Source organism: Mus caroli, chromosome 4, assembly GCF_900094665.2.
Source record: "Mus caroli chromosome 4, CAROLI_EIJ_v1.1, whole genome shotgun sequence".
Lineage (NCBI taxonomy): Eukaryota > Metazoa > Chordata > Mammalia > Rodentia > Muridae > Mus > Mus caroli.
The window spans coordinates 9,676,380-9,703,036 of NC_034573.1; the positions used below are offsets into that span (position 1 = coordinate 9,676,380).

General features: G+C 40.7%; 1 protein-coding gene across 4 annotated transcripts in view; it reads left to right on the top strand.

Moving 5' to 3' along the window:
- The window catches only part of Runx1t1 (RUNX1 partner transcriptional co-repressor 1), a 148,819-nt gene that overhangs the window by 20,298 nt on the left and 101,864 nt on the right, over positions 1–26,657 (top strand). For 2 of the 4 annotated variants that reach the window (XM_021159346.2, XM_029476269.1), the window contains exon 2: positions 7,982–8,151. The exons of the other annotated variants lie outside the window; for them this stretch is intronic. In XM_021159346.2, the coding sequence (XP_021015005.1) occupies positions 8,064–8,151 (88 nt within the window). In that variant the 5' untranslated portion in view covers positions 7,982–8,063. The remainder of the gene's footprint in view (positions 1–7,981; positions 8,152–26,657) is intronic. 4 annotated transcript variants of the gene reach the window in all.

Genomic DNA, 26,657 nt, shown 5'->3' on the forward strand with positions numbered 1-26,657 from the left:
CCTCCCTCCCTCCCTTTCTCCCTCCCTTCCTTCCCCCCTTCCTTCCCTTCCTTCCCTTCCTTCCCTTCTTTCTTTTCTGAGGATTAATTAAGGAAGGAAGGCCTCTAGGAATAAACAGTAACATCATTGGCTCAGGCCCTAAACGGAATATAAATGCTGAAGGAGAAAGCCAACAGAGTGACAATTCTCTTTTCTCTGCTATCAGACTCCCCCACCTCATCCCCCCAGATGAGAACAACCTCACTTGGCCAACCTCACATGATCCTGCATGTGTGGTGTTGGGCAAGGGCTGACTTCGTTGCTTTAAGGCATCACCACTGGTCCAGGGCTTATTACCACTCTCCTGGAGATCCTTAAATCTCACTAGCTGGAGACAGCCCTGTAAATAGAGGTAGCCACACAGGCTGCAGGTGAGAATTACACCATCAATGGAAAACAAGGCTTTTCATTGCTTTTGAAAACGTTATTACTTAGGGTTTGAAAATACCCCAACTTTGCAAGTTTCTGAGACAGGAATGTAGTGGTGGTGGCGTCAGTGGTGGTGGTAGTGGTGGTGGTGGTGATTTTGTATTTTTAATGATAAGCTAATAAGTGGCACCTGTGTCAAGACCATGCTTGCTGCTGGGAGGTTGTAGAATCCTCTTGACAGAGGCGAGGTCAATTCTAGATGCAGATAGTTTCAGAATCTCCTTTTCTTTTATATGAAGGTTGCCAGCATGGTTCAAGTACCTTTATTTAAAGAATTTATTTCTTTGGAAATAATTGTTTCTCTCTTCTTTTATCCTCTAGAGACAGTCTTTCACAGATGAAATTATAGGGAGAAAATAAATCACAATACATTCATTAACAGTATTGTTTTCTTTGTTATTTCAAAGTGTTTACCTGCATCTTGATAACTGCTGCAGCTTAGGAATAGTACTTAATTCTATCATTAGTACAGTAGTAGCTTTCATAAAGAAAAATTATAATTTTAGCAGGTCTGCTTTAAGAAAAGACCTTTGCTTTTGTCTTAATGAGCAGAACCATGACCTGTGGATCTACAGTACAGGTGGGAAATGGCTCTTATACATAGCATCTAGTAGGAAGAAGGTGGCCAAGTCTGATGAAGACTAGAGTGTTATGTCAATTTGAGGACCACAGAAAAGTCATATGGCCAGTAGCTATGTAGGGAAAGATTTGTGGGAGTCCCAGAACTGAGCCGCTGTGATACCACTTAGTCTGGTTCATATGTGTGAATCTTTCTATTCTGGATTACTGCTGTATGCTAAGCATAATGCCAAGGGTGAGGGCGAGGATAATCAACAAAACAAGAGGGACACAGTTAATAAGGAAGACAGTAAGATGTGCCCACACAGTGTCAGACACAATGCAGACAGGAAACAATGCTTGAATGATGGCCATGGGAGGAGTGAGGTGAATTCCCATGCCTGCAAAATCATTGCTGAGGTGGTATTAGCATCTGGTCATGACTCTGTGCAAAGTCTGGCGGTCAGGGGATAGCTGCAAGGATAAGATGAAGCATTCTGTTAGAACTGTTCTCTTTTTAGTGTCAAGCAATGCAAACTGACCACATTCACAAAGTAACACTGATTCTTTGAATGGCTGTGCTGGACCAGTGTAATCTGAAGGCACAGAGAGAATGGGAAAAAATTTCTTCCCTCACAAACTGAAGGAACTCTGTGTCTAAAACTTGCTACAGTGAGTGGCTGCCTTTAACTTTGGGTTAATATTCTGTGACTGTAACAAATAGCCAAGAGAAACAGTTTAAAGCAGGAAAGGTTTATTTGGGCTCTCTGCTTCAAAGGTTTTAGTCTGGAGGAGGCCAGCTAGTCTTACAGGCCTGTGTTGAAGCAAAATAATCCCAGGGATGGGAGCACATGGGGGGAGAATATATATCAAGCAGAGAAGGCAAGAGAAAGCGAGCCTCTGTTGTCCCAGTGCTTCATTCTTCCGGGTTTGTTTCATCTGCACACCCAACCTATTAGGGGCAGGCTGCTCCTTACATCGTCAATTGTTATCCTAGATACTAAATGTTTCTGGTAATGCTCTCTCAGGCAAACCTGGAAGTGTATTTTTCTTTACCCATCCCCTAGACCTCTCATAATCTAGTCAAGACTCACCATCACAGGCTATATGGGCATAAACTGCAGTCATCAGTCATGGTGTTTTGTTCTGCATTGGTGGCAGTGCTGGCCTTTATAGGTCTGAGTAATTCATATCTTGGACTCTGGCTGTAAGGAAAAGTATCAGTTCAGGACAAGACCAAGTTCTCAGCACAAAGTAGATTTATTTGCCCCAGAGAGGCAAAGGACAGGGAATGAGAGACAAAGACAAGAGGGGTGTTTATCCCTGGGGGACAAAGGACTGCCTCAGGTTAGAGAGGAGACAGATATGAGACATCAGAAAACAGTAGTTTATAAAGGTATTTAATTCTAATTGAGTATGTTATTAGGTGAGCCAAAGGGGACTCCTGATTGCTGGACTTTAACACTTTGGTAGCTGGACCTTGGTGGTTGGTCTCAGGATGAGGAAGTGGACAAATAAGGGGAAAGACCCTGGTGGCTAGCTTCAGGAATGCCATCTAATGATTTTTAGCAGGGCAGAAGGAAGGAGAGAGCAGATAAAGGCCTGCCAGAGCCGTGCTTGTCATGCCTAAGTTTGCAAGCGCTCCTCCAATGACTGTACAGCTTACATGGGTATGGGCGCATTACACAGCACCTAGCAGGAAGGATGTAGCCAAATCTGACAGAGATGGCAATGATATGGAAATCTTGAGAACACTGAAAGATCACCTGGTCAAGAGCTGCCCAGGAAAAGATTCCTCAAAATCTGACGGGATAAATGGGGCCACTGTCAAACTTCATTGGGTGGGTTTGCTTGTTTGGTGTTGTTTTTATTCTGGATTGTTTTTAATGTGCCAAATGCAATGTGAAATATAGAGGACAGGGTGACAAGAAACACAGGTGCGAATCCTCTCGGGACTTGGGAGTAGGAGAGGGAAGCATAATATAGAAACCTGTTGGATGTATCCTATAGTGTCAGATAATGAAGACAACTAGAAAACAATGTAAAAAAGATGCCAGTGGCGGGGGGGGGGGGGGGGGGGGGGGGGGGGGGTGGTGGGGAGGTGAGAGAACTTGTGGCTTGGAAACTGTTTCAGAGGAGATGGGTACCAGAGGGAGACCTGAGGGTTAAGAAGGATCTGTCTGTGCCTTAAGTGAACAGAGTCTTGGGGGCGGCAGACCAAGCTGTAAAGAAGAAATGACATATTCCTCTGTTAAAAGGTGTTCTCTGTAGCTGTGGTTGAAGAGAAGGCTGAGAACTGTAGTTTGGAATAGGGTCTTCAATGATGGGGCAAGAGTGAGGGCTGTGTGTTTGTGTGAGTGTATCAGGAGGTGGGTAGTTAGTAGAAAGGAGGAGGAGAGGATGTCAAGGAGGCTTGTGGAACCGGTATACTGTAGTTCCCAGGACCTGTGGCTTGGGACGCTACAAAAAGCCAAGTCCAGGAGCATCCCATTAGTAGTCTTGGTTGAAGCACTAAATTCTTCCATCTTCTTCAGATTGAGGGCCACAGCAAAGGAGAGGGCCACACCTCCAAAGGAGAAAGCCAAGCCCAGCCAAGTGCGGGAACATAACAAGGCCCTGCTTCCTTAAGCACAGTAGATTCCTTTCATAGCCCAAAAGCCAACTGTGTTTTTGTTCATGTAAATGTAGGCTCTTTATCCTAGAAAGTGTTTCAGTCAAGAAAAGTTAAAGTTTAATCAGTCAGGGTTGATAGATAAAACAAGTACATGTAAATGCTCGTTTTTTTCTGAAGAATCATATATTATTTTCTAAAAGAAAAAACTTCCTCAGATGTTGATAGAAGTCTCCCGAGAATGCATTCAGGCAGTGAAAGGTTTCCTGGCAGTGATTGAGCAGTACTGTATCGGGCAGCTGCACTTCATCTCTTCTGAGGTTGATTTTGATGTGTGTAGTCTTTACATCCTATTAAATTTTTGAAAGATAAACTGATACAAGAATGATTTGCCAAGGCCAGCAGCTCTTCCTTTTAAAACCTTGGCTCAGTGTACACAGGGAAGGGATGGGGGAGTAAGATAAAAGCATTATAAATATGAGGTTAACTGAATTCAAATAGAAGGTTCTCTCAAGTTATTGCATTCCTTAGAAAATAAATACATTGAGCATATGGTTAAGATTGATCAAAAACGTATTCTGTATGCCAGTGATTACATTCCCATCTGTGATTAAGGTTTTCTGTCTGCATCTGGTTTTCACATTATATTTCTGTAACAAGAATCCTTTATATAGCAGGGTTCAGTCTCTGTATTTTCTATTAGCTGCAGCTTGAACTACTGCACGGATGGCAGATTTAAACATGTGCTTTTCATTACCTCATACCATTGAGAAAAAGTAATATTTGTTTGGGAATGTATGTTTTCCACAATTTCCATGGTAATACAGCACGTTGAGCGTTTTTAATAACACTCCTGTAGGACTACAAATTGTTTGAGGCACTCTACCCTTAGTGGAGCACAGCTTTCTGTCTTTGCTCGCAGGGTGTTCCCCGTGAAGGAAGAGGTTTTGTGCATCCGAGGGCTGAGGGTTAAACAAAGAGATTATTAAAGATAAAGGGAAATTCTGAAATTTTCCTGTTGCTGAGGTATGATAGAAACTTTACTGTAGAATAGGTACACACGTGTCTGAACATATATGTTATAATGCATTTTATTACCATTTCATATGGGAAGAGTTTTTAATATATCAGATATATGAGACACAAATACACTCCAAGTCCAGAGATTAACATTCTCTGTGTCTCTGTCTCTGTCTCTGTCTCTGTCTGTCTGTCTGTCTGTCTGTCTCTCTCTCTCTCCCCTTGCCCTTCCCTTGCTTCCTCCTTTCCTTTTTAACTTTCTTTCAAAACTCTATTAATGGTGGTATGTATCATCTATCAGACAGCTAAGGGGTGGGTGCTGGTGTGTATCTGTAGCTTTGCATTCTGTGCTGTTTGAGTGTATATTTATATACTCTGGTAATATTTAAAGATTATAATTGTGTACATTTGGAATATTTGGTAACACTGTCTCCCTGCTAACTCATATACTTCAGAGTCTTCCTTAAAGTACATGGTAGAAGTGAAGTTCAGAAGTGTAACACTGGTCTGTCCTGAATGACGGCTTCTCACCTTGTAGTTTGTCTCTTAGAGGTCTTTCTTCATGTGATAATTTTGCATACCTCAGAACTGAAATTCTTGACACCATTTTTGTTAAAAGTTGGCCTAACTCTGTATGTCTGGTAAGAAATAGACCAATTCTGGGGTTTGTTTCCTTGGCTTCCCTCACTCAGGGGAGACAGTGAGCTGGGGCCTATAGCTGACACACAAGAAACCATGAGCTGATGTCTTTTGGTGACAATTTCTCTATGATGTCTTTTGTTGACAGTTGTTGAAACCAAAAATGTTATCATACATCAGTACTGAAATCTAAAAGTCTGTCCACTTTCTTTTTTGCCCAATGTGTTATTAAACTTCTGTTTGTTTATTTGTTTGTTTGTTTGCTGCCTTGGCATAGAAGCTTGAGAAATAACAAATCTTGTTTTACAAAGAAATATCATCCATCTTCTCAATGTAGTCCTACTTAGTATTTATAATTGTACTTATTTCACTCATATATGGTCCTCTGCACCAGCAGTATTTGAGTATTTATATACTCTGAAAATGTTATAAATAGCTACATATCTTTGTTACTTTCTATTTAAAGTATTTCCTTTGTCATTTTTAATAAAATTATTAGTTTTCATAGTAAATTAAATGTTTTCAGTTTTTAACTGATTGTCTTTCATGTTCTTTGAGACAGTTCTCATCCAAGGAATGTGTAGTACCACATTTTCCCTAAGCTGTACATCTATCTATCTATCTATCTATCTATCATCTATGTATCTTTCATTAATTTTTAATATTTTATCATAGAGAAATAGTCAACCATTGACACACAGCAGAGCCATATGGTGTCATATAAAGGGCACAGGTACTTTAACAGAATACTTCTTAGAAGTATATCAGAGCAGAGCTACTTAAACTGTTCTACACATGACCTCTTCTGCCTAATACATTTTTACATGATTCTGTATATATAGGTATGAAGTAGATGGACACATCAAATGCTGATAGTGAATTATGAAGAAATTTATCTTAAAATAATACTTTACTATGTACTTCTTCTTTTTACCAAAGATGAAAGCATTTTTGGTTACTAATGCAACTTCCTGACATAAAAAGTTAATTGGGGCTGAACACTTAACTCTGCCTGATACTGTGCATTGTCAATATATTTTCAGAATTGATCAATGCTTTGATTTTATGATATTCAGTACTGAGAATTCTCCTTTGCATAAATTCAAAGTGCAGAATGGCAAAATTATGTTTATGTCCATTTCAGCATTATTAAAAATTCTGCCTTTTTTCTAAGCCAATTTCAGTTAATTTTTTTTTTTTAATGAAACTCAAGTTATCATCTCAAACATCCATTCCAAGAGTACACTAATTTGATACATTGGAAACTATGAAGTCTGATGTTTCTAGAAGATAAGAGAACCCCCATATCTCCAGTAACGACAGTGTAGTTCATAATATTCAGCAGCCTTTAATCTGAGCTGTGGAATATCAGGCAGTGGTCACTGGTGTTGTGTGATGGCCTGCACAGCACACAGAGCTCATGGGTGCTCCAAACCAAGGCGGCAGAGAAACCATGTGTTAGAACATGGGCAAATGCTGCCAGAAACACCTCGGTTCAGGCCTTTTTGCGTTTTTAATTAACTGTTGGCTGTAGTCCTTTTGGAAGCCTTTTACTGCTGCCTATTTTTCATGACCCCCATATTCAATTAAGTGGCCCCACATGGGGTTGCAACCCACAGTTTAAGGAGCTGTTTACATTCGTGCATTTACCAACTTAAATCCCTACAAAGTAATTAGTCTAAAAATACAGGCTCATCTATGGTAATACTTTTTGAAATTGCTTTTCTGCAGCTATATATTTTTTTGATTTATTGAATTCCTACTTTTATGTGCATGTGCTTCTCTTAAGCTCTTATAGATCGTAGGAATTAAATAGTAAATCGTTTTGTCATCTTACGGGGATTCATACTACTGATTCTAGAAGTGATAGGTGATTAGTGGGCACAGAACATGGATGAAGAAATCCATTTGGAAGTTGTCAGTTTAGTGGGAGAATGAGAAAATTTGAATCTTAAAGAAGAAAGCTGTAGAGATTTATGGGCTGAGCAGAATTGTCCACCAGTTTTCTTAACTAAGCTTTTTCTATTTCAGAATCTTTACTTTTTCTTCTGGCTTAGGCTGGCCTGGAATTCATTATGCAAACTCTTGGCAATTCTCCTGCCTCAGTTTCCTGTTTGCTTAGATTACAGGTTTCACACACCATATCTATCTAGCATGAAGAATTTTGAAAGTAGTCAATTACCTAAAATTATTCTCCATGATCCTCAATGGTTGTCCACTATTGTAACTAATAATGACAATGCTGAAGTTTGGGCATAAGGAGAAAGAGTGTAGATATTTTGTTCTGAAAGAACATTTAACTTACAAAAACAAAACATATAATAATTCCAAAGAGTGTTCTACAGAAACTATGTCTTGCTAATTCATATTTCATTTCATTTGGAAATGGGTGAAGAGTAACGTGCCCTCCTAAAGTATTGACTGGTGTATACTTTGAAAACCACCTTAAAAGAACATTGGTGTGGAGGTGTCCATCTTTGAATCAGATGATTGGCAGGTTCAGAGTGTCCCGGAAGACCTCTTACAGGGACTGAGGTAGTGGGGAGTTCTGCTACAATATGGAAGAGCGTGTATCTGTTTCTTAAACACAGAGCTGGTCTAGTTTATCATGTAAATAGATGGGAAGGATGCTTTAGCCTGGTTGTGATGTGTGCATTTTTTTTTCCCCTTTGTTGTTGTCAATAGAAAAGATTGATCTGTGGGCTGGTGAACTTATCTGGGTCCCAGTCCGAGCAGCAGAGGAAATTAGCACAGCGCTTGCTGGAGAATGATATCTGTCAAAAGAAACACTTGGAGAGCACTGAGTGTAGTGATAGGTGACTGCCGGAAAAAGGCGAACTTTGAATATTGTCAAGGTAAGGAACAGATGCACATTTTGATTTTGACATTTACTTTATGTATTAGAAAATCAATCTATCGTTTGCTCCCAATACATTATTACTGTGAAGACTTTTTCTTATCTGTACCTGTTGATAGAGTTGTCTTTATGGTTTAACCACTTGTGTGTGGAGCCTCTGGGTGTGAGTTTGGGTGGGGATCAACCAGCCTTTGCGAATTCTGCTTAATAGTTTGGGGTCTAGAGAGATCAAATGATCAACTATCAATTTTACTTTTTCTGCTTCTTGCCATGTTTCACAACACATCTATTAGAAACCAAGCAACACTTGGAGTAGCAGAGCAAAAAAAAAAAAAAAAAAAAACCGTACCACAATTTCTGGGTTTATTGTAATGAGAAGGTGGTGGTTTCTCAGTTTGTTGACGAAACAGGCAAACGAGTGCTTTTCAATTTATGATTTCTTTTGATGGATTTGATTTTTAAAAATTTTCAGCTGACCATCATCCTTTCTGAGCAGAATTCATATCTGTTGGTACATTAAAAAAAAAAAAAAGTGATGTCTAACTTTAGGAAAACACCAAGTATAAACTAAGTGCATGCTGCCACTTGCCTAGAAGCTTCTGAAGATCTGTCCTGAACCACAGACGAGGTGTTAATGACCTATTGAAAGCTCTGCTCCAGCTTTTGCTGAGAATGGACTTGGTCAGAGGCTCCACTCATAAGAAAAAGCTGTGCTGAGACAAGGTTGGTAGTTAGCACAAATGTTGTGTGATCATGGTTGGCACTCTAGTGGCTCAGAAGAGATTTGAGTTTGTGTGACTGTCTGCTTTCCCGAGAAGTGGACTAGCAAAGGATGCAGCTTTTGTGGCCATTGCTTTGGAAACATCCCTGCTTGATGCTGTCCCACAGTTTCAGCAATATCTAGTTCCTAATTCCTCAAAATACGTACTGGCTTATTATTATTTATATTGTTATTATAGTAGTATGTTTGTTGTTTCTTTGAAACAGGGTCTCATAGTGCAATCTAGGCAAGAGTGACTATGAACACTTGGCCCTCCTCTTGCCTGTTCCGGATGTGGCAGGATTGCACCGCACAGGGATCTTTTTTACTGACTAAAAGTTCTCAGGAAGATGGTGGCAAATGAGGATGTATTTAAGAACACAGAACATGAAACAGTGTCCTTTAGAGTTTTCCATCCCTCCGGGGGAAGTTCTGCACTTTGGTGTCTGCATCTACATTTCTTTCATCTGGTCCCTTCATTTACTTCCGCCTTTCTATGTGAGTAGTGAGCAATGCCAGTTAAAAGGGGAAGGCAAGGAAGTCAATTGTGCTACCTAGATGATAATTCTCCCACATTTGCTTCCTTCATCTTTCCTAGTTTATGGACTGCTGTTATTAAACGTTAATTTTGACAATTGTAATCTTGGTTGGTTATACTTCCACAGTTTTGCACAGAGAAGAAGAATGTGGTCGATACTGTAACTTAAAGGGAACAAGATAATAAGGACAACCGTCCGTGATTTAGAATTGTTTTCTACGTTTCAGCATCTGAACAAAGTAGCTATTTAAGAACAGAACAGAACTCAGCATTTTGCCTTGTTATCTCTATAGGGGTTCACATTATATGGCAAAAATATCTAAAGTGGCACTTAAATATTGAAAAAGATATTGGATTTAAAAACTTGAGCACATACTGTAGATACATAAAATTATCATCTTTCCTCACCCCATCCCCCATCAATTGCATTCTCTGTCGGTCACACGGAATAGATCTGTAGCCTGCCTGCACTGAATCATGTCAGAGTGGAAAAGCATTCTGGAGAGGAAAACCAATGTAAGGACATGCTTCTTCATGCACCATAGTATGTCTGTTTGTTATAATATGCAAATCCTGAGTCCCCAGCATCAAAAATCACAGATTCCATGCAGAATTTCTTTCCCCTTTCTAGCTTTCTTTTCCTCTATGTGTTTGTGCAACTTAAAAGTTATGACCATTAACAGGCATGTTTACGACAGCCTGCTTTTAAACTTTCAGGTTTCCTTTGTTTTTTCTGTTGTGCTAGAAAAAATGTATTCCTAGTTATTTCTCCCTCTTTGTGATAGTAATGGCTGTATAGAAATATGAGCTTGAGAATTGAGTTCATCCAAGAAGCCAAGAAGAACAAAAACCACACACACACTCTGCATTTGCAAGCACCTGGAATCCATTGGGTTCCTGGAGTTGTAATTTGGAAGCAGACAAAGCAAAGAATTACCAGCTGAAAAGCTGGCGCTGTGAGTGAGAACAGCCCGAGGAGGCGCCAGAGTCTGGTTTGTGTGGGGACTTTGAGGCAGGGAAACAGAACCCAAGGCGCGCTGCCAGCTTGGAAACTAGTGACACTAGAATGCTGGCTGCTGTGTGTCTCCTCTGCTGGTTTGGTTGTCATCATATTTTGTTTTGGTGCTTGGACTGAACCTCAGAGCCATAGGCATCCTAAACTCACACTGGGCCCCACCCCTCGACCCAGCTCAGGAGTCCTGAACCAGCCCCAGGATGCGCCTGCTCCTCTGGAATGCATTTGGAGCTGTTCTTTCTTAATAGGTGTCCTTGTGAGTGTTAGATGGGTTGGGAGCCGCTGGGAGTGGTATCTCGCCTGAGAAACTTGCTCTTACAGGCTATTAAGGACAATTCTGAGATGGGTTTATTATAGTATTCGCTATATTAAAAATAAAAATCTCTTGGCTTTCAGGACTGTGAAAGGAAAGAGACAGGAAACTCAAGTGCAGAGTTTTGTGTGTTTAATATTCCTGCATTTGGGATAGGATATTTAGGTAGCACCGAGTTGCATATATTGCATAGGATCCAGTAGCCATATTTGTATTAAAAAAGAGAATACCTTTTGAGATTTTTCTTATCAACAATGCCCTATCCATCTTTGAGCATTAATACCTAAATAGGAAGGTTCATTCTTAGGTAAAATTGATTTTGCGAATAGAGCCTGTATTTATTTTAGCATTTCTTTGGTCTGATATCTAGGGGTATAGTAGCATTCATGGGCTTTGCCCCACATGGAGCTTCGAGCTTATTGTAGCATTGCACACTGATCCCAGGTCAGTGTGATGCGTGAAATCAATTTATTTGAATCTCTTTGCCTCTATAGGAATTTGGCAGCGTGCCAGTTGTTTTCATTTAATGTTCTTTGTGTTGAACACAGACAAGCAGGCATGCTATTGTGTTCTTCCTTCTTTTGGTCTCTGTCTCTTACAGCCAATATTTTGCTCTGTGGATTTTGAAAGGAAGGGAGACTTTATCGAGGGTGGGTGGTGCTTAATCATTGCTTGATATGCAAAAACATACAGTGTGACTTGCTTATCTCTTAGGAGATATTCTTTTCACCTTTATGATACACGGTGTTGATATTATACATAAAAAATTTCTTTAGATAAGATTCTTGGTGAAATCAAACAGACTATAGGTGATTCCTTGTATTAATGACAGTTACTTGAAACAATTGTAGGAATTACAACAAATACTTAATTTGTGAACTAGACTATCCGAAACCATTTTTAGGAGTATTTACTCAGTGGGAAAACTTACCCTTTAATCAAGCACACATTAAAAGTAATGCTTTTTCTTTAACCCATTTTGATTAAGACACTGCTGTATATGACCTGAGTTTGTTATATATAATGCTCTCATAAATTCCTGTGATTTGGGTAATTGCTTTTTAAAATGTGCAGGGTTAATTCCTGGGAGTGGCAAAGAGCCTTTTTTTTTTTTTTTTTTTTTTTTTTTTTTTTTGCTGTTGTGTGATAAATTCAGATCCATGCTCCATGCGTGGCTGTTTTTGTAGGCAGCAGGAATTGTTTCTGGGTTAGATCTTGGAAGAGACAGAGAAAGGAAATAAATGCCAGAGAGTGAAAGGAGACTGTTCTATTGATGCTCCAGGCAGTTCTTACGGAAGTTGATATGCAGAACCATGGAGCCAAGACTTCAGGGTCAGGCTTCTACCCGGCAGCCCAGCTTCCTTGTTTAATTACCTGAAGAGCAAAACAGTCAGCCTGGGAGTGTGTGAAACCCCAGGATCTCCTGCAGCCTCCTGGCCCTCTGACATCCTTCAGGGCCAGTCCCATGGGTCTGGCTGGTTCACGCCTGGGTTCCTCTCTTTCAGGAGGCATTGTGTGCAAGAGGGTTTGGCTGTGAAGCTGAGATCTCTGCCAGTGCCTAGACTCCTGTTCATTCCTTCTGGTCTGTATTGACAGATAGATTTGGCTTTCCTCTTTCTTCAAAGAATTTAAACATGTGGCTCTTTCATTTTGTACCTCTGGCCTTGCTATGAGACAATCCCTGTCCCTCCAACACATTAGCTAATGGAAGAGCGGCCTTACTTTCCTGAGAACTCATTTTCCAGCACTGTGTGATCACATCCTGTGTGTCAGACTCACTCATAATAATTTAGTGTGCAACTAACAGTTCTGAGATGGTTTATTTATTCATACATGAAAACAGAATATCCTGTTTTTAAAAGAAAAGTTACAGGATTTTCGAGATGGGGGTCTTCCTCTTTTTTCCTTGGAATTTGAATATAGTGTTAACATTTGCAGCAGGAAGGGGCACACACCCTTTGATGAAGCAGGAGGTGGTGAGAAATAATATTGGTTAGCAATATGTCTAGCTTTGGGGGCGTTGCATAGGGAAAGTATTCTAAGACTTGCTTGGCGAGGGAGCCTTTTGGGAGACCTCCCGGGCTATAACAAGATGCTACCTTCCCCAGAGGAAGTCTGACAGCTTCTTTATCTATCCTGCTGACTGAAGTGTCCTCCCCGTGGGTGGGGAGCAGGGAAGCTGCTAGTTTTTCCGTCAAACATCAGTGGAAAGTGTGACTGCATGTCTAGTAATTTGGTTTGTCCAACTACTTCCGTAGGCTTCTGTCTTAAAGTCTGAAGGACATTTGTCCTTTACTGGCACGTGTTTGCCTACATAAAGTATAAATAAGAGTTGTGGGCATGTAAAAAGAGTGTTTTTTTTTCCCCCATATATTTTGCATTTTCATTTATTTATTCACTTTACATCTCAATGCCCATCCCGCTCTCCTCCCATCCCCCTTCCCTCAGTTCTTCCTTTACCCCTTCCACTTTCCCTCTGAGAAGCGGAAGTACCCCCCTTGGGTATCACCCACCCTAGCACATCAAATTTCTGTAGGACTAGGTGCATCCTCTCCCAAGTGTTCTTTTGGTGAATTCACAAACATAACTCCACTCCTGGCAATGAGTTCTCTACACTGCTTTTCCCAAAGTGATAAACATGTTGGACTTTGTAGAGAAGTTTCATGGGAATTATTAGAAAAACAACTTTGTATTCATATAATATTTATGGAAATAATATGTGTTTGAATATTTGTATACTGCGCCATGGGCAAGTATATCATCATTTAAATAGCTGGTCTAGCCTGGTGTACCTGGCAACTGACCTGGCCTGGTGGTCTGTTGCTCACAGGCATTAAGCACCTGTGCCTGGTGCTCCCTCTCTGCAGGCTTGCTCCTGTCTATTTATGTAGCATCCTCCTGCCTTTCCTTCAGAGTTTTTCTTCACCATCAATATGCACATGGAAAAAGTAGTATAAAAATATATTTTTAGCCACTGTCAGTGTTCATAACTCACTCTCTACAAACAGACTCTTCACTAAAGCCCCACCCTGCCTCCTGAGCTCCCCAAGTTTTGCTAGGTTTTGTCACTCGATCCCCCAACCCCACCCCGTCATAGTTTTTCCGAATGCAGGTGAGAGCAGCCCAGTGCTACTATCAGCAGGGCACTGAGTTCAGCAAGTGAGGACTGAGAAAGACTGAAAGACAAATGGCTTGTTGTGGTTTTCAGGTGAGCTTGCTCTGTTAATCTGGACTGAAACGGACAGGAAAAGGTGATGTGGCGGAGGAGAGGATGGGTAAGGGTTGCTCTGACCAAGAGCAGCTGGGTCAGTGATCTAGTTCTGTTGTCAGTGTACCCACAGCAGTGGAAAAGGGACCTTTTCACATAAAAGGCAGTCTTGACAAACTTTCTGAAAACGTTAATGAGGTATAAATTAATAATCTTAGTAAGTTGAAGTGCTGAATTTGCTAAGTGAACTGAGCTGAGGTTCAAAGATTTGAAGCCTACTGTATTTTCTATATTCCAATATACAGAATTGAATTATATTAAATGCTTATCTTGTGGTGGGGGGGGATGGGCACGAACACCGCTGGAGTCATAAAATATTAATTTAAACATTTATCTTGGTGCTGTAGCAGATATGCTATACTGGGAACTCTGGACAGATAAAGCACATTTTGGGATGGAATTTGGTAATAAAACTCATCCTAGCTAAAAGTGGGTTTTTCTTTTAAAGTTTGAATCTACATACAAATGTAACAAATTAGTGTATGTATATTTGAAGAATTTGCAATATGGAGAAAAGGTGATGGGAGTTTGTTAGAGATTTAAAAGTGCTGAGGAAAAAAAATATGACCAGAAAAAAAAAAAATGTGGGCTCTCGTATTGCTGTGTCCTTGCTCCACCTGGTGGATTTTGCTGAAAGTGTTTAAGTCTGTGTTAATGAAAAGAATTAACCACTACACAGTTCCTCTGAGCATAGCAAGAGTCTTGTTGGTGTTTAAAATATTCCCATGTTTATGGTTTTTGTTCTATAATTTCATTGCATTGAAAGAAATGTATATTATATAGAATCCATGTGGTTCAAACATATGTATGTTCGTTTTAGGAAATTTGGAATATTCCGAAAGTAACCCTCACATAAAATCCCCCTGCACAGAGCCATCGCAGCTTCGTTACCAGTTGTACACTTAGTATTACTTATTCTGAAGCCCCAGCTGGTTCCGGTCTTGCTCTGTAAATTAGCCTGGATTTGAACTTGTTCCACTCCTCTAAGCCTCTACTATTGGATTGGTTTTAAGGATAGATGTTATCAGAAGAGAACCAGTTTGCATTTTCGTTTATTTAAAAATACGTTGAATGTTTACTATTAAGTCAAAGAATGATGACAGGCATCGGGCTGATTATAATCATTTTTGCAGAACTGCTTTTCAGGCTCAAAAGTGGTGGTGTGTCAGTGTTTAGCAAGAAGGTTTTTTTCTCATTGAGCTTCATGTCCAAGACACAAAGGTAGAGACTAGCGGTGCCTTATGCATTCATGGGTTGGTAATATCTGTTGTTTGCTGGCCTTGTACAGACTGCTTTCTCTGGCAATCTTAAGGATTCAGTTGTGCTTTGATCAGCTTACTGCTTTCCTTAGGTTATTATTATTTTTTTAATCCCTTAGATTCTTACATCGCTGTAACAGAAGGTGAAGTTTTGAAAACAGTGTCTCCATATGCAAGGGATTTGGAGACCTTTTTATTGTCTTTAACACTGTCATTCATGGTCCTCATTAGCATTTATTGTTGCAAGCCTACAAGCAGAAAATGTGAAATTGGTATGTCATGAATAGCCCCACAGAGCTCTGGAGCCCTCTGATTTTGCCTGCAGTGTGGTGTGGGCTGGGCTTTGAGGGAAAGCTGTCCAGATGGCTGCCTGCACACAGCAGAGCTGCAGGTTTTTGTCTCTGGTGCTGAGAGGAGGGGAAGTTCACTGGAGCATACGCCATCACCCTTGCATTTTAACAAAACTAACTAGCCATTAGTCAAGATGGGAGGGTGATGACATCGAGACAAAGGTTTTCCATATAGTGTTACAGGCTGTGTCACAGGATAGGGCTGAGCTGCTAGGTACCTTCTCTTTTAACCCAATGGGTTTTGTGGTTAGAAAATGAGATGGAAATGGTAACTTCTTTGCAGATTGGTGTGCAGGTGGGTCTTTTACAGATCTCTCTCTTTTTTTATTTGTTTAAATTGGAAGATGATATTTTATGCTAAAAGAGTCTATAAAGCTAGGATTCCTCACTAGGGCTTAGAACCCAAGTGTTGTTTTATTTAAAAGCTGAAAAGAAAGAAAGAATTTAGACCATTTTTTCCTGCAGAGAAATCTACTTTTAAGAACATTAGTACATTTAAGTCTCATTTACATAAAATAATGTCCAACCAATGTGAGTGTTAAAAACAGTTTTCAGATTTTAGAATTTCTTAAATGTTAGGTCTGAGAGTCAAAGGTTGTCAATTACCAAAAGATATACAATAATAAATATACTGTGCTATTATAAGATCATGGCCACTATTATAAACAAATAATAATTACAGATACAGGTTCTACAACAGTTTACTGTTAGCAAGTGATATTTTTGAGATTTCATTTTGCATAAATACTAGTAAACCTACACACTATGTACATAATAACAGACATATTTGCTTTCATATGCGGAGTGTGCATATATTTGAGGTTTTCTTCTCTTTTTCTCTTTCTCTTTCCTTCTGTTTTTCTCTCTCTCTCTCCGTCTCCCTCTCTGTCTCTCTGTCTGTCTCTGTTTCTCTCTCTCTCTCTCTCTCTCTCTCTCTCTCTCTCTCTTGTCTCTCATTCATAAAGTCTTACTGTGTAGTTCTGACTGGCCTGAAACTTGCTAAGTAGACCAGGCTGGTTTCAAAAATCCAGCGATTCACATGACTCTGTCTCCTGAGTATTGTTATTTAAACATAGGCATCACCCTACCCACTGGATAATATATGTTGACCAGAATTCAAAATAAAATACATTGCTACATTGCTTCAAAAACTGCCAAAATGATTGTCAGTGCATATATATGTATGTATGTATGTATGTATGTGTATATATATGGAGGAAAATGGCACAGAGATTGGCTTATTAAGAAGACATTTTTTGAGGCTGGAAGTTTCACACTAGTTTTAGAGCCCAGTATTAACCCACATAAGCTAATAGAGATAAAAAAGAAAAAGTCAAACTGAGTTTGTCATAAGACAAAGATGAATTGTAGAACTGTATTATAACCATCTAGCTCCCTGCCTTCCCCTGGCCCAATAGAGTAGGATTTCTCCAAGGACCACAGAGCATGGTCTCCACAGGATGGAGGGGGCTTGTCCATCTAGTTGCAAGTGATCCAAGCAAAACAGCCTTTCTGCCTCTGTAATGTCTGTCTAATCACCTATTAAGTCAACCTTCTTCTCTCCAGCATGTTTCCTTTTAATCCCTTATATCTTAGTGCTTAGCACTTAGGCCTTCTAGGACAACCCCAAGGAGTCTTTGACCCCCTGATGTTTACACACCCTTCAGATTCTTAGGGTGACAGACAAAACACTCTTCCTTTGTCACTTGAGCAAAGTTCTTGGGGTCTCTTCTGTGCGTCAGCAGACAGTTGAGGAGGTGCAGGTGCTTGCCAATCATTTTCCCCAAACAAGGTAGCAGAAATTGTCGGACTGTGTCCAGCGCTTTACAGCAGGCATTTATAGAAGAGATGGCGGCTGACCTCTCAGCACGGTGGACCTCTCAGTGAGCCTTATAACCTATTTACTACCACACTCACTTCTTTGTGGTTGGCACTGTCTTACCTTGGAGCCTAAACCATACGCTGTTTGTTTTTCCTGCCGACAAAGTATAATTGGATTTATCTTTGTCAGGAGACAATCTATTACGGCCTTTATTTAATACAGTTTCAAATGTCTTTCAGTGGCAGAAGCAAATTAATGTACATTTTTACTGGGTGTTGTATCTATTTAATCGACTGTCAAAGTGATGAGAAGTTAGGAACTCATCCAGAGAGGTCCATCGCCCTCAGCCCAACAGCTCACACATTAGGTAGGTTTGCCCTGTCAGTGGGATGCCTTTAGAAAACACTAATAGCTTCCAGCTGGGTGGAAAATCAAAACCTTTGGGGTCTGACAAAACTAGGAGATTTGAATTTGAAAGCAGAGCTAATGCCTCCATTTTATTTTTTACCACTCGCCCATAAAACATTATTTTCCAATATGTCAGCCTCATTTGGTGGCCAGTGGTCTGAAATGGAAAGTGGAACAAGCAAGCGGAGAAATCTGGACATTTGTGAACCCACCCTTTCAAGCTGGTGTGCCACTTTGTGGAAGGGTCTCCCTTTAGAGCAGGGGGGTCTTAATGACCATTCATCAATGCTCGTTGGCTGATCACTGAGTGCCTTCTCATTCAGTTTATCAAGTCTTGCGCATAAAAAGTCAGAATCCACCTTATTCAGCGCTGTTAAAGCCAACTAGAAGTAAAACGTCAGTCTGAACCCATTTTCCCCTTGTTTTTCTCATTTTGTTAATGCAGCCCAGCTTAAATGAGTGTCTTTATTGGGTCGGTTAGAATATCTGAAACTATTAATTCTCCTGTATTGAATAGCTGGTGGCAGGCCAGAACAGATGGGGTAGGAGAGTATTTGGTTGGGTGTATTGCTTTCAATCAGGATCAATGAGGTTCCAGATCCTTTGAATGAACTCACTTAATCCCCACGGCGTGCAGCCCTTGCAGACTATCACAGGACAGCCAGCAAGAGGTTGCAGACTATCACAGGACAGCCAGCAAGAGGCAGAGAGGGATGGGGACGAAACCCTGGAAAAGCTTTTGCTCAAACTCTCTCTTCACCAGGGTGGAGATCTCTCATTTGCTGCAGATAATGTCACTGGATGGCTGGTCTCTGTGGCTGAGTCAGAGATGAACAAAGGAAAGATGTGTGCACTGTGGTGCTGTTCTGCTGTGGAATTGGCACAGTACTGCTGTGCTTTGATGAAGAAGAACCCAGAGTTATCGCCTCAAACCTACTGATTTTTTTTTTAATGCGTCCAACATTTCATTATTGGCTAAATTCGCTGATTTGCAAAGTAATGATTTAGACAAATGTCTTTCTAAAACTGCCCTTTAAAAAGTAGACTTTCCACTAAGTTAAAAGTCAGCTATTGCTGCACCTTTTCGGATAAAGCACTTCAGGGGTCATTAAGGTGTTCTGGGTTGTTCTGAATGTATTTTAATTTTATAAAGTCTGTATTGATGGGGACACAGGGCAGGGCTCTGTACTGGAGCAAACTTTCCTAGTACACACTGCGTTTCTCGTTGTTTGCCTATGTAACTGCATTAATCATGCTATTGATTGTCTATTTTTATTATACAGTTTGGATGTTAGAGATCTTGGCTCTTTGTACTCATTTTATTAGAGGGAAAGTTATTTCTGCCTAAGTAACTGTATCTATACATGTCCAGGTTTCCCAGTTCAGGGAGAGATGCCAAATGGGGCTGCAGCTTTGCCTGTCTCTAGGTGAAAGCAAGGGACAGACTCCTTGAGAAAACGCTGAACCAGCCTCAGATGCATGCTCAGCCAGGCCCTTTTTGCAATCAGACTTGAAGGTGAGAATCTCCGGGGATCCAGGTTTTGTTGACGTGGATCAATTTAAAGTGGCAATTACTGTAGTCAGATAACAGCTTAAAAAGCCTTTTTACACATAGAAAAGATACATAATCACACAGCATATGGAAGTTCAATTTTCTGAGCCGTAGTTTCAGGCCTTGGAGTGTACCGATATTAAGACCCAGTTTTGAAACCAGATATCATCCAGTTTTCTTGAAGTGTATTGCATTTTGTCATATGACTTTCTATTTTAGAAGTGATTCACCGTGCATATTGATGAAAGGTTGGGTGTCCCACTGTGAAAATGTTTTCTTTCTTCCATAGGTATAGTATTAAAGAAAAAAAAAAGTGGTATGTAGCATTGAATGGCTTTTCAAAACTACTCCTTTAAAAAATGGAAATCTTCAGATTTAGGACTCTGGATTCCATAAAGGCCCTTATGCCAGCACTTAATTGGTGATCACACTCATGCATGCTATAACAATTTCTGTCACAAGAATGTTTGAGCTTGCTGCTTAACAGAACTGAAATCCATTACACAGAACCTCATTACAAGTGACATCTAACTAAGATGAACAAAAAGATTGCCCTCATAAATAGAGTGTAGTATACTATTCCTGACAGAACAGAGTAATCACTATGAATTGTCGTCTTTTTACAAGTTGTCTCTGACAGTGATGGATTTTTGAGGGGTTCACTGGCTGAAGCAGCCCTTCTCAGGTACAGCATTCAGGGGCTGTAGAAGTTCTTACTGATCGATGCTGTTTATCAAAGATGAAATATTTTTCGTTTGTGCAAGGTGTGTGTTGTGTGCATGTGCTTTGAAGCACTCTCAGGCAAAGGGACAGACCGGAAGACAGTGGGTAGAGGTCAAAATCACTGCCTGTTTTCAGATGGGGTCTGTTAGTAGTTCTTGAAGACAGCAAGGAGGGGAGAAAAATCAATCTGATGAAAGCTTATGGAAAATGTCGAATAAGCAAAGGACACATGGATCACTGTCAGAATAGCAAGAGTTAAAGGGGCCGGTCCCTCTTCATGGTCACTGAGCTGGCTGGCTGGTCAGTCCTGAGTAGAATTGTTTAGTAGAATTGTGTGTGTCTAGTGGATTGGCTGTACACTGGAAAGGTAGAGCCCAAGGGCTTGACCACCATGTGAGCCCTGTTGTTAAAACAAACAATCAAACACAGACCCAGAGAAGAGTTCCCAAGTGTTAAATTGTGAAGAAGAGTTTTAGAAGAGAATAATGTTTTCCTTCTGCCTGGCATCTTTGTGTGTTTAGAAACAGGCGGGCAAGGCAGGCAGGCAGGCAGGCAGGCAGGCAGGCTTGTGTTTCTCCTATGAGGCAAGGATGTTTTACAAAGGACTAAAGACACACTGCTGGGAAGGAAATAGCCAGCTTTAGATAAAGCACTGTAACAAAGGCTCCCAGTTTTATATATCATGGTGTCCATTAAAGCTTAATAGGGAAGAGTCCATTGAACCAGGCTGGGTATGTGTTATTCACAGTCAGGAGAAACATTTAAGGGTGTCTTCCCCCCCACCCCCACCCCTTGCACCCCCCCCCCTTTTCCCAAAATGGCATGATTGTTTAGCTTTTGAAAAGGCTTTACAATGAAGAGTTTGTTTTTGTCTCCTGTGGATCTCTATGTAAAGTAGAGGAAAGTAAGCTGAAAGTGTTTGGAGCAAATCAACCTGGGAGCCCAGTGGATTCGAAGCACTGTAGTGAACTAAAAACGGTTAGATTCTGCCTCAAAAAAAAGTGTTCTGTTTTACACATGCTACTGGGAAGCTGCTGGAAGTGTTCTGCTCATACTTTGTGCTGGGCGATAAACTGGCACAGCACAGTCTTACAAGATGTTTTTAGGTTGTTTGGGGTTTCCAGATCAATAAAAAAAGCTTTGTGGTCTGTGCCCTTGTTTGTTTTAAACCAAACTTCCCAGTAATGCCTGTTAAAATTAGAAGATGAAGGGCAGCTTTCAGTGTGAGTTGGGGTCAGGTCAACATTGCCATCTTTTGGCAAAATAAGGGTTAACTTGGAGCTGGGAAGGGGTGGTGATAGTGAATGAATTATTCAGCATTTAGCTTATCTTTCTGCATTTCACTTTCTGCTTTTTGGTGCTCTGGAACTGGGGCAGGAGGAGAGTGGAGAAAGGGAGACAGGAGTTGTGGTACTTTGTACACACGTCCCTGTCATTGTTCTGCCTGAAGAGACAGGGCTGGGTTCAAGGCCACATGTGTTCCTGTCATCCTGCACATTTCTGCTCCAAGTGCAATCCGGAGTGTCAGCTCTCCATCTGTCTCTGCCTGGCAGGCGCACGCGCCCAGCACCCTGCCTCGAGCCATGCCGCCCCAGCCCCTCTGATGGCCCTCCTCTCCACCGCCCCGCACATTCCAGAACAGGAGGCATGAGCCCGCATCGCGCTCCCTCTTAACACAGAGTTGCTTTCAGTGTGTTACACGCTGGATTCCGGGATGCCTGGTGAGTGAGTCCTCTTTTCTTGCAAGGAAGGAAGCTTTACTTTCTGTAACGCGTGGAAAATGCCGACTGCACCACGACTGCTGTACTGGATGAGGGCAGGGAGAAGCTGTGGGGTGATAGAGGTGTGATTGGGAGGTGACACAAAGAAAGCTGGATTTAGGGGTGTAGGATATGGGGAGATGCTCCTTTGAAACTGAGGGGAAGGAAGCCGTGGATGTTTGCCTGAGCAGTTTACACAGGGGATTAGCTCCACTGAGAAGTGTTTTCTGTTCTGGGTCTCTGGACTATCATCTGTACTTCCTTGCTGGTTATTTGCCCGTGGAGAGAGTTTTTAGATTATGGTAGAATTCTTGGAGAACGTCTTTGAAGAGCTGTTTATGTCAAAGAAAATGAAGGCAGCTTTGGCACTAGAAGGAATTTCTCGCTGTAAATCATAGTCCTTAGATGTTATCATGTAAGTAATTGAAATCGGGTCATTTAGAAGAAGTATGCTGAATTAGTGACATTCCTGTGTCCCTGGAAATTTAGTGTATGACAATTCTCCAGAAAAATATTATCTTTGGAAACTGGAGTGTTTCTGTGATTGCTGCCAGGGAAAACTGTGTTTGTGAAGCCTGCTGCAGGAGAAGGGCTTGTCTCTACTGCTCTCAAGAACTCTCTAAATTGTCCTGTGCCGAATGCAGAGCAGATAAAGGCAGGGCACACAGAGATCCTCCAGCTGGCTGGTGCATGCAGATTATTTGGGTAGGGCAGGCAGAAGAGGCCGTGCTTGGTCAGAGTTTGCACACCTCCCAGATGGTGTTTTGAAACATTATCTGCCAGCTTTCTGAAACCACAGTTGTGTGTAGGTATCGCCAGTTGTTTGAAGAATGTTTTCCCTTTAGGATGCGTCTTGGAGTCTGCTCTCCTTGTTATTGATATGTGTGCAGAAAGGACAAGTTTGTCCAGGATTGCACTTCTGTTGTTGTTGTTGTTCAGGGGACTAGGAATGCATAGAAGCTGAAATATGGGGAAATTCAATTACCAAAAAAGATAATAACTGAGGTCTTAGAAAGGTCATTTTAACTCTTTAAGCTCTCAGCTTGATTTATATGCAATATGTAACTGAGGAAGAAATGTACCCTTATTATATAATATAGAACTGGTGAAGAAGCGCTTGTGTTTTATTTGTTTTTTTATTTTACAAGACCATTGGAGCACAGTTTCATGGAAATTTTTATAACAATTCATAGGTTCTTTGTTTTTATGCTCTTAATAGATGAGTATTACATGGTCTGGCAGCACCCACCAGAGTCTGTGATATTTTGGTAAAATAGAACCAAATCTGCTTGTCAGTGACAAAGGGGGAGGGGTACTAGTTAGGACCTCTTCTGATTCCTCACATGACTTTTAAAGAAAGCTCCAAAGCACTGAATTGTACGTAAGGCTTTGCCATTGGAAGTTGGCTTTAGTGTTAAGTTGTTAATACCTGACTGGTTCTGTAGTGGTCTTCTGAAGTTTGAGCTCTCTGTGTGTCTGTCTGTCTGTCTCTGTTTTTCTGATTGTCTCTCTCTCTGTCTCTCTCCCTATGTCTCTTCCTTTCCTTCTCCCTCTCCCCTCCCCTAGTTCTCTCTCTCTCTCTCTCTCTCTCTCTCTCTCTCTCTCTCTCTCTCNCACACATTCTCTCGACCCCCTCCTTCCCTCCCTCCCTCCCTCTTTCTCCCACTGTGTTAGACAATCTTGTACTTGGATGCAGAGACTAGCAGCAGCTGTGACTGTGAGCATGTTCCAGGATGACCATACTTGAACAGATCTGATACTTGGCTATTTTTTGACACCCATCTGTATTTTTTTTTAAATCTATTATCAGATGGACTACCTCTTAATATGTTTTAGCATATTTTTGTCCATTCATGTATATTTATATTAATGGACTTTCTTTTTAGCCATCGTGGGGGGGGGTAGCTTTGCAATTTTAATAAAGCAGTCTAGGTAGAAGTTTAAAAGGAAAAATGTGTTTGTATAACCTGGTGTCACTGTTCCTCTTTTTATTGCCTACACATTTACATATCAACTTTCCAATTTATTTATTTGTAGTTCAAGTGTCAGAAGTGGTTCCTTGTCTCAGACTTGATGTAATAATTCTCAGATCTAAGACCTCTTTTATAAACTTTAGCATCACTAGACACAGATGTGCAGATGCTGAACTTATCCAGACGCATGGCATCCTGGGAGTGGGTAGGTGAAAAAGAAGTTTTAATTTAGGGTTTTGTAGAACTGTTTTGGGAAAATAACACCCCTCCTTTTGTTAGTTGTTGACAACATACTGTTACAAAATGAGCTACAAAAACTTGGAGGAGGTTGAGCATACTTTAGAAAAATAAACTATTTTAAAGTTATCTAACTCACTCAGAAGGAAATATGACTTCACTGCCTGTCATTTTCTTTCTTTCTTTCTTTCTTTCTTTCTTTCTTTCTTTCTTTCTTTCTTTCTTTCTTTCTTTTTTTTTTCTCTGACAAGCACATCTTTGTGTTTAAGAGAAGGAAATGCTTTTTTATAGAAGTCTGGGAGACCTTGGCCTTATATTGTTTCAGGAGAAAGTGACCCTAATGTTTTCTGAAACATTTGTATTTTTATCAGTCTTTGTGTATTGTTATCAAATAACATGTGTTGACTACAGAATGGGCTCAGGGCTGTGTCCTTGCAAGGACAGCGAGTGAGCAGGGTCCCTGGAGCCCAGGAGTAGTGTTGTTCTTTCAGAAGATGCTGGCGTTAGGTCAGACCACCCTTCGCAATGGTCCTGCTCGCCAGATGTGCCTGCAACTCTTTTTTTTTTTTTTTTTTTTTTAAGTTCAAGTTTCCAAAAGGGGGAAAAAAAGGTTTGTTTTGAAAATCTGGTTTTACTTAAGACATCTCCATCCTGGAGTGCATTTCATAAATTGCCCACATATTTTTCCTAGCAGAGAACTTAACTGGCTGTAATTTTTAACACATGGCCACATCATGTGATATTTTCAAAACACTTACACATAGCTTTGAGAAGGTCCCTGCAGGAATGATCCATCCTCTCACAGTTGGCCCATTTTTTAACAGCATATCTGCATTTTCCATTTAGGAGAGCTATATATTATTAGCTTACATTTTTGGGTAGTAAAAAGTGCATTGCTGATTGTAAAACATGGACTTTATTATCTGCTGAAAATTGATTTGGCATTTATAGCCACTGTGTATTAGACTGTTTTTCTGTTTTTAACATCAATGCTTAAAAGCAATGATTTGTGTTAAAAAAAAATAAAATAAAAAAGAAAAGAAAAGAAAAGAGAGAACAACTCAAAACAAAACCAGAAGTGAAGTTGGTACAGACAGACAACTGTTAGTGTCCTTTGTAACTAAAAATTTGGGTAACACACCTGAAGTTGTGTGTGTGTGTGTGTGTGTGTGTGTGTGTTGTTAATGGATGTATGTAAATCCTGTTATGTACAAATAAAAACATTGCACTCACCAATGCTGTTTTACTGTGCAAGTCAGTTTGCCAGCCTATTAGGCTGACTCTTGAGTTTCAAATAAGCCTCATGACAGCTATTCAACGAAAACTATATGAGCCATAAGCACCCAATTATAAATGTAGATTGTGCAGACGTCCGAAGTTTTGACTTCCATTCGAGCCCTCTTGCCGCATCCCTTTCTCTTTTCAATTCTTATTATTGATATTTCTGAGGGCTTGGCCTTTCAATTCTATATCTTTTAAACAACTTGAAAGAGTTTATAGCTCATTTCTATGTATAGTTAATAACATAGGGTCTAATGAAAAATGTTCTTAATCTTTTTTCCTCTGAGGAGGGGGCAAGAGAGAGGGAGAGGGAGAGGGAGAGGGAGAGGGAGAGAGAGAGAGAGAGAAAGAGAGAGAGAGAGAGAGAGAGAGATGTTCTTTATAATTTGTGCAGGTTTCCTAGATATTACACTGAGGAAGTGGTTGATGAAGACCACCCTCAGTTGCTTAGTGACTTCCAGGACAGCCTGGCTACCCAAGAGCCTCTTTTCAAAAACAAAACAAAGCAAACAACCCACAAAAGGCCCCAATTGTTCATTTTCATTTCCTAAAATGAAAATTTACCTAGTGGGCATTATGTAGTTTACAGATGTCTATTACGTATCATCTCTAGGCTGATAACTGATGTTTTCGAAGAAGATATGGTAATTATGATATCTGAACAGGGTTATCTTTAGAACTCAATTGATCTCATGAACTTTTGATCTAGAGCGGCTGAAACCGAGGTTCACATAGGTGAGGGGACCTGCCAGGTGCCTCATTCCTGTAAGACTTCCCCCTAGTCCCTGCTTCTCTGTACTGCTGCTAAGTGCTGTTTTACTAGAACCCTGTTACCATGTCACAGCCAGGCTCTCTCTTTTGTCTTCCATTCCCCCAGCCCTGAATCTCATTCCCTTGTTTTCTTCCCTCCTACTTCAGAGCTATGTGGGAGAAACTCCCATGACAGTGAACACTCAATCTGTGGCAACAGTGTACCTGTGACTTTTTAATAATTTGAAAACTAGGAGTTAGGTATCGCTCATGGTGACAATGCTTTGGGGCAAGATCTCATTATGTAGCCCAGGCTGGCATCACATTCCCTTGCCTCTGCCGCCCAAGTGCTGGGTTGAAAGGCTTATACCACCACAACGGGCAAATATATGGCATCACAACCAAACAAGGGAGAGGATGCTTGCACATGGCTCAGAATAGGTCAGGTACCAAACAAGGGAGAGGATGCTTGCACATGGCTCAGAATAGGTCAGG